The 8,528-nt window shown below is 37.0% G+C and overlaps 1 protein-coding gene across 1 annotated transcript in view; it reads left to right on the top strand.

Moving 5' to 3' along the window:
• hsdl2 (hydroxysteroid dehydrogenase like 2) overlaps nucleotides 1-8,528 on the top strand; it is a 17,239-nt gene continuing 8,711 nt past the window's right edge. The window contains exons 1-7 of the mRNA XM_041234037.1: nucleotides 1-183; nucleotides 1,157-1,320; nucleotides 1,719-1,817; nucleotides 3,613-3,727; nucleotides 7,387-7,490; nucleotides 8,002-8,100; nucleotides 8,440-8,528. The exon at nucleotides 8,440-8,528 is cut by the window's right edge and continues 106 nt beyond it. Coding sequence (XP_041089971.1) covers nucleotides 167-183; nucleotides 1,157-1,320; nucleotides 1,719-1,817; nucleotides 3,613-3,727; nucleotides 7,387-7,490; nucleotides 8,002-8,100; nucleotides 8,440-8,528 — 687 coding nt within the window. The 5' untranslated portion in view covers nucleotides 1-166. The remainder of the gene's footprint in view (nucleotides 184-1,156; nucleotides 1,321-1,718; nucleotides 1,818-3,612; nucleotides 3,728-7,386; nucleotides 7,491-8,001; nucleotides 8,101-8,439) is intronic.

Here is an 8,528-nt window from a genome sequence, read left to right on the forward strand (position 1 = left end):
AATCGTAGCCTGGTGCAGAAAAGTAGAGCAAAGGGCATTGCATCTGCAAATATATAAACACAGTGGCTGTTTGCACGCTGTCATTGTGAAAGGCTGCCCTTGTGTAATACATTCAGAAGAATAAGGTGTTCTGCGAGTTGTTCGGTTTTTCAGAATAAAGTTGAAGATGTTGCCAAATACGGGGTGAGTAGCTATCTCTACAAATATATTGTGCAGTATTAATAAGATTTGCCGCACATGAAAACTACTAGTTTGCATTGGTCTGGGACGGTTATTCATGGTTTTTTGTGTGTGTATATATATATATATATATATATATATATATATATATATATATATATATATATATATATATATATATATATATATATGTGCGTGTGTGTTTTAAAAAAATAAATAAAAACGCCTCCACACTTCATACTCCCTGGTAGAATGTAAGCCAAAGTTCATAACTCTGTGGGCCATATTAAAAAAGAAACCCCTTCTGCTCAGTTTGTAGCATTTAAAATAGAAACAATCTGCAAAACTTAATGTTGCAGAACTATAAAGAGCGTTTGGTGCATGAAGGACTAACTTAATTAACCTCATGAGGTATATATTTTGTCCTATTTAATATTCTTGAACTTTGCATTTGTATCATAGAATACACTGCGGGTGAATCCCTTGTCAATAAAAATGTTGGAATGCCATTGGTCTTGCGTTTGTAAACCTTGGCAATTATGCAACGCTTCCAACTTCCGTTGAGACTGACTGAGTGATTTAAATGCACTCCTGTTTGTTTCCACCAGCAGCAGATGAAGATCTGACTGATTTTAATTGGGACTCTGTCCGCCCCAGTTAGGCTTGCTGGCTGGCAAGTTACACTGATAAAGGAAGTTACTAAATGACTGTCCAATGTGATGGACACAAGAGGAGGGTTGTGAACCTTGGACAGCATCAAATTGCAGGAGGGGTGTGAGTTATTTATATTGTCGGGGAAATATTGTATATATGCTAACATATTTGCAATTTAAACAAATATCTTTCAAGATTTTGCCCCTGTTTGGAAATATGACCTTAGTTTAGGATACAACTTCCAAGTGGAGCATTGAGTTAAATCTGAGATGAGCACTATTTAACAAGTTAAGAATCTTATTTTCTGTCCTTTTAATTCCAGTAAACTGGCAGGATGCACCCTGTTTATCACCGGTGCTAGCCGTGGTATCGGAAAAGCAATCGCCTTAAAAGCTGCCAAAGATGGTGCCAATGTGGTTATTGCAGCCAAGACGGCACAGCCTCATCCCAAACTGCCAGGAACAATTTACACAGCTGCAGAAGAAAGTAAGACTCGCCCACTAATGGGATGTAAAAGAGAGCTTGAAACAGTGTACTATAGTATGTCTAATGTTGGTTATATAATATGCCCAGTATAAGACATTGAAAACCGTTAAGTTATCTTGGAGTAGCTTTTTTGTAAAGTTTCTTAGGGGTTGATTTGATCAACCTACTGCTGAATTTTACTGGAAAATTTGACAGCACCAGGAGTCCCTGTGGATTACATCAGCCTCCTGTTTTTAAGGATAATCCCAGGATAACCACAAGATGGTTGATTTCAGTTCACAGGGATTCTCTAGTGCTGTAAAATACAATAGATTCTAATAAATTCTAATGGTGGGAATGGTTAAACTGTTAAAGCAAATATATAATGAGCTTAACCAACCACATTTGAATTGTTACAGTTGAAGCTGCTGGAGGAAAAGCCTTTCCGTGTATCGTAGATGTGAGAGATGAGCAGCAGGTCAGCCACGCAGTGGAGCAAGCTGTGAAGAAATTTGGAGGCAAGTACACTTTTACGGTAAAAAGACTGGCAGCTGACTTGCCAGTAAATAAGTTTAACCATATGTCAAGTTATTGTAAAATGTATAGCTTTCAGAAACTGATTATTGTAACTTACCATGCAGTCAAACCAGCATCTATACAGTATGGTACGGTAACAGTGCGGTAGAGTATATACTGTATATGCAGGGCTCTTCGTTTAAGTTTTTTATGGCCCTTTTTAAAGTTATATTGAGCTGACTTGGAAAATTAAACTCTTGGAAAAGCGTCGATTGTGACACAAGATCACTTTCGTTTGTTTTTCCGTAACCTGATGGAGACTATGATTCTTTCATTGATAACTGAAAACACAAAAAGCGAGTTCAGTTCAGTTGCTTTTCCTGGATTTAAAATCTTAATGACTCATTGCAAAAATGCTAGATGTTTTGCAGATAAGTTTCCTCTTAATTAAATCAATCAATTTAACTTTACTCGCTGTTTGCATTCAGTTTGAATTAAAATTAAGGAGCTGAATTTTTTTACATTAATCAAAGTCACAATCAAGTTATTGGGAGAAAAAAACTACAGTGAACTTGTTTCACAATCAACACTTTCACAAGAGTTTAACTGAACAGCGCGGGTTCAATAAAAGGGACGTGACACGATCAAAAATAAAAAACGAAAATTAAGTGCCAGATATTGGCTGTGTATACCAGGGCCAAAATCATTTATTTTCACTGTACCTACCAGCCATAATTACCAGTCAGAAAAGACTTAATTTGGCTTAAATATACCATAAAAACCAACTAAAAGGATCACATGTTGCTAAAAATGTGTACATTTAAGAGAAAAAAATTACATTGTATGCTACAAAATGAAATAAGGTAAATTCCAAATGATCCAATATAAGCAAAACACGAATATTCACAGTTAATGTGAAAACAACAAAAAAATCTGCAAAGAGAATAGTAATATAAAAAAAGTACTTCTTACCATCTTTATTCACCGTACATATATACAGTATTACCAACACTTCTTAATTATAGGTGAGCGTTTTTAACAATAAAGGCACAATCACTAACAAGATAGCACTAACTATATCCAACACAAATACAGGGATGTTCAAGGGTAGATTATCACTGTACCACAGTGATATCTCAGACTACCATCATAGTGTCAGCAAAGACCTCCAGGAGGGTGGTTTCTCATTTGTGGTCAGATCTGAACTCCACATCAGTCTAAAACAACAACAAAACATTTTCTGCATATCCTCAGTCACAGGTGGTACAACTGAGTGGAAAGCATGTCAGCAACAAGAATATGAGCCATTACTACGAATCATTAGTATTGGGACTTAGCCAAGGCAGACATGATTTTATTTTAATCCAAACCACTAAAGCAAGCTGCATTTAAAATAAAAAATTAAAATCTTTAAGGTAAAACTTATAAGAAACATATTAGTTTAACCTTAACATCTGTCTTATCTTATCTGTCATAGTTTCTTATACATTTACCTGGTAATCTATAATGGATTGTTTAAAAAAAAAAAAAAAAAAAAAAAAAAAAAAATCATAATTTCAAACGCAAAGTAAAAAAATAGTTATAAATGTTTTCAAATCTAGTCTAAAAAGTACAGAAGAATGTGCAATCTACATACTACATCTTGACGTCTGTCTCTTCAGCGTAAATAATTTAAACAGTGAGTGCCAAATTGGTTCTTGAAAGTGTGTCAAAGTTGTATATTTAAACAATTTTTTTTCCCAAAGCCTCACTAGAACGCTTATAAAATTTCTCCATTCAATTATTCTTCTTTGTCAGGTATAGACATTTTGGTAAATAATGCAAGTGCTATTAGCTTAACTGGCACTTTGGAGACTCCCATGAAGAAAGTGGACCTCATGTTGGGGATTAACTTGAGGGGAACCTATCTCACGTGAGTACTGAACAAAATTAATTGGATTTTTAGAAGTGCAGTCAATTAAAGATGTCTTTTGGGGTTCAGTGGTGATTATTGCTTTAGGTCAGTGTGCATTTCCACACTGTTGACCTGGCTTGTCTTGACCTATAACATTACAGTACTTAACATTGTTATCCACTGCTGGGAATGATATTGTCTATAGAGCTGGAGAGCCTCTTATTCAATTATCATGAACATTGGTATTAACATTATTTAGCTTAAGTTATTGAGTGTATCAGATTCTTGGAATACATGGAGGCTTCTGTCTGTCCGTTCATCCATCAGTCTATGCCACACTTACAATGTCTCCTATATCTGGAGAGTCGCACAGATTGTGATGACATATTTAATTGCTTATTCTTAATTTATGCCATGCTGCACATACTTTTCATATACAGTGCCTATAGAAAGTCTACACCCCCTTTCACTTATCTACACATCTTACCCCACAACTCCAAGTGAAAAAAATATTCTAGAAATTTGTAGAAATTTAATAAAAATAAAAACTGAAATAGCTTGGTTGGATAAGTGTCCACCCCCTTGTAATAGCAATCCTAAATTAGCTCAGGTGTAACAAATTGCCTTCAAAATCACACACCAAGGTAAGTGGCCTCCACCTGTGTTAACTTGTAGTGATTCACATGATTTCAGGATAAATTCAGCAGTTCCTGTAGGTTCCCTCTGCAGGGTAGTACATGTCAAAGCAAAGACTCAACCATGAGTACCAAGGCACTTTCAAAAGAACTCCAGGACAAAGTTGTTGAAAGGCACAGATCAGGGGATGGGTATAAAAAAAAAAAAAATATGGCCTTGAATATCCATTGTAGCACGGTCAAGACAATTGTTAAGAAGTGGAAGGTGTATGGCACCACCAAGAACCTGCCTTGATCAGGCCGTCCCTCCAAACTGGATGACTGAGCAAGGAGGAGACTGATCAGGCTACCAAGAGGCCAAAGGCAACTTGGCAAGAGCTACAGGCTTTTATGGCCAAGACTGGCCAAAGTGTGCAGTGACAATATCTCAAACAGTCCACAAATCTGGCCTGTATGGGAGGCTGGTATGAAGGAAGCCATTACTCAAGATACCCCGGTTGAATCCCGTTTGAAGTATACAGAAAAACATTCAGGCGATTCTGTAGTCATGTGGCAAAAAGTTTTGTGGTCTGACAAAACTACAATTGAACTTTTTGGACTAAATGCAAAGTGTTATGTTTGGTGCAAACCCAACACAGCGCATCACCCAAAGAACACCATCCCTACTGTGAAGCATGGTGGTGGCAGCATCATGTTATGGGGATGTTTCTCATCGGCAGGGACTGAGGCACTTGTCAGGATAGAAGGGAAAATGAATGGAGCAAAGTACAGAGAAGTCCTTGAGGAAAACCTGCTGCCCTCTGCAAGAAAGCTGAAACTGGAACAGAAGTTCACCTTTTAGCATGATAATGACCCAAAGCACACAGCCAAAGCTACACTGGAGTGGCTAAGGATCAAAAAGGTAAATGTCCTTGAGGGCCCAGTCAGAGCCACAACCTAAATCTAGAATGGTCAAATATTGCCAAATCTAGGTGTGCAAAGTTGGTAGAGACCTATCCCAACAGACTTAAAGCTGTAATTTCTGCCAAAGGTGCTTCCACCAAGTATTAACTCAGGGTGGTGGAGACTTATCCAATAATGATCTTTTAGTTTTGTATTTTTAATATATAATTTTTTCTCAAACTTTTTTTCCCTCAATAGTGTGGAGTATGGTGTGTAGACTTTCTATTGGCACTATGTCATGGTCCTCAACTTTATCACGATGATGGCACTAATTTTAGAATTTACAGTGGGGGGGTGGGGGGTATGTTACTGGCCTACTACTATGGATATTATGTAAATATGATGGTGGTTTAAAAAAATAATTGTAACAATAATTAAAGTAATTTGAAGTTGACACATGTACAAGCAACACTTTTTTTCCCTTGCTGTTTTCTAGATTGTTTTGATATTTTTACTTGTACATCATTGGGAATAAATATTTAAACCTTTCTTAACTTCAGCTTTTGAAGAGTCCTCCACATGACGGAGGATTTGTTTTATAAGGGTCACATCCTAGTACATCACAGCCATGCTCCCTCCAGCAGCAATACTGTCAAAATAAATAAAATTTTATATATATTGTAAAAGATCCTCACACCGAGATTTGCCCCCCCTTTTCAGAACGGCCCCAGGACGCAGGAAATTTCTTTTTTTAACAGCGCTTGCGTGCACTTTTAAAACACAACTCAAATAACCAAAAACAGACACAAAACCTTTGTCTCGGTTTTGGGAGCTCTCTTAGCCAAACACCACCGAGTCCCTGAATGTGGTGGTCCAGGTATCTGATTGGTGCGTCCTTTGTTTGTGTCAAAAACACAAACGCACAACACAACAGTGTGGTAATATATATATCTAGATATATATATATATATATATATATATATATATATATAATATATATATATATATATATTAATGTGTTATGCAAGAGAATAAATCTTGTGGTCTGCTCTTGATATGTAGTCTTTGGTAACATCTGTACTGTGAAATAGTGTGTGTGCTGCAATTTATTTATTTATTTTATCCCCGCTCAGGCTTTCAGCTAAAAATGTATATTAAAATGTTATCATGAATCGGCTCTAATGCAGACCATTTTTGTGAACATTTTAACAGTTGTTTGCATGTTATATGTTATGTTAGACAGCAATGGCTTTTGAGTTCATAAATTGAACTGCCTTGCAATCAGTTTCTCATTTTCTCAAAGGAAAAGGGGTCACTTTAAACCTTATAAAAATGATATGACTGTTGTGTGTAATCCGTTTGAGAGAGAGAAGGGGAGGTTGGTCAGGCCACTGATGTCTTATCAGACCTTAGAGCTGTTATGAACTAAGATAATATGAACGGTTCCCATACAAAAAATTTCTTACGTAAGTTAGAGGGAGACTTCTAAAAAGGGAAGAGGTTGGTTGGAATAGAACATTTTAAATTGATCTACCAATTTTTTATATCCAAACAAGTATCTGCACAACCTGGCCAGACCAAGTTGATTATATTCCACGTATGGTTTCCATCAGCCCACAGGGATGCCTTGTCAATTTGAAAGTGGCTCTTTTGCTGCTCTAATGGGTTCATAATCACATTCAGGAATGTCAGCAGGGATCTAATTGAAGGGCAGGTGCAAGTGTGCGTTTTTCATTTCCCCGTGATCATTTCAAAGCATGTGGAAGTCAGGATGAGACTGGACCAGGAGCATTGGGATTACTGGTTTACTGTCAAACTGTTTGGACTTTGCACTGTACTGTCTAGAAGCATCTTCTATTTAGTACAGGACATCTTTGCTTAGGATCATTCCATTTGAAAGCAACACAGGAGCTGGTCCTCTACCTACTGTCACAAATTTGGTTTTTGCCACAAATTCAAACTTGGACAACGTCTTGACTAGAAGTTTACTTTTTGGTTACAAAAAAGTTTTGAAGACCAGACCATTCAAGTTGTAATTGCATACAGGAGCATTTTAATGGTGTCATTGAGAATAAAGACCCTACTTCGGCTATCAAGTAGGCACAGATTGCTAATTTAATCATATATGATTTTTAAAGTACCACACACCTGTTTTCATAGGTCCAAGCTCTGTATCCCATACCTACAGAAGAGTAAAAACCCACACATACTCAACCTGAGTCCTCCACTCAACATGAACCCTGTCTGGTTCAAGAACCACACTGGTAGGTACCAGTAGCCCTGCTGCATTTTTCAAATAAAATCTAGAAAGTACATGAATAGCACATGAATCACCTAACCAAATCCTATAGTTCAGATTTTTTTGTTGTTTATGGTGTGAATGTCAGCTTATGATACCTTTTTAAATATGCTGGAAAATCTTGATATAACACACTTCAGTTTTTGAAACCGCTTCTTTATTTTTTAATTTGTCACACCAGAAAAAAAAAAAACAGACGGAAAGAGCAACAACTGATGGCTCGGCTAACAGAGACCCGTTTTGTAATTTAATGAAATGTTGCCACAAAGAATATGTTCTGTTTTATATTTCACCACTTCACTTTACTGCTTTAAGACCCTTCCTCCATAAAAAAAAAAAAAAAAACGCAAACTATTTTGAAATTAATAGCGATAGACAGTCTTGACAAAAACGTGTTAACCTAAACTTTTCTCAGTCGTGGTAATCTGTATTTATTGTTGTTGTGTTTTTGTTTGTTTTTTTCCTGTATTCAATAGCGTACACAATAGCAAAATATGGAATGTCTATGTCTGTCCTGGGAATGGCGGAGGAATTCAGAGGTGAAATTGGGGTTAACGCTTTATGGCCCAAAACAGGTACAGTATAGCAGATTTTTTATCAAACTATAAAAGATCAAACTCCTTAAAAATAGGCCCTTTATTGACATCTGTAGCATAGTGTGCTGCTGGAGCCATTTTTCTGTGTTATTTCCATTTTGGACCTAGGCTGTTTGGTTGTGGTGTTGAAAACGTATTTTTTGTAAATGACCAGTTTGTCTAATAAAGTACACAAGGATTTATAGGCCTAGGGGTTAAGCTACTATTTTTCACAGCGAGATGTTTGACTTCTGTCATTGGTCATTTGTGCAGTAGGCTGTCTATGGGTATGTTGGGTCCTGTAGCCTTGTTTAACCCTGCTCACTGTGCTCCTTGCAGCTATTCAGACTGCAGCTATGGAGATGCTGGGAGGTTCTGGTATAGGCAGCCAGTGCAGGAAGCCTGAGATCGTGGCAGATGCTGCTTAT

The sequence above is a fragment of the Polyodon spathula genome, chromosome 2 (assembly GCF_017654505.1).
Source record: "Polyodon spathula isolate WHYD16114869_AA chromosome 2, ASM1765450v1, whole genome shotgun sequence".
Taxonomy (NCBI): Eukaryota; Metazoa; Chordata; class Actinopteri; order Acipenseriformes; family Polyodontidae; genus Polyodon; species Polyodon spathula.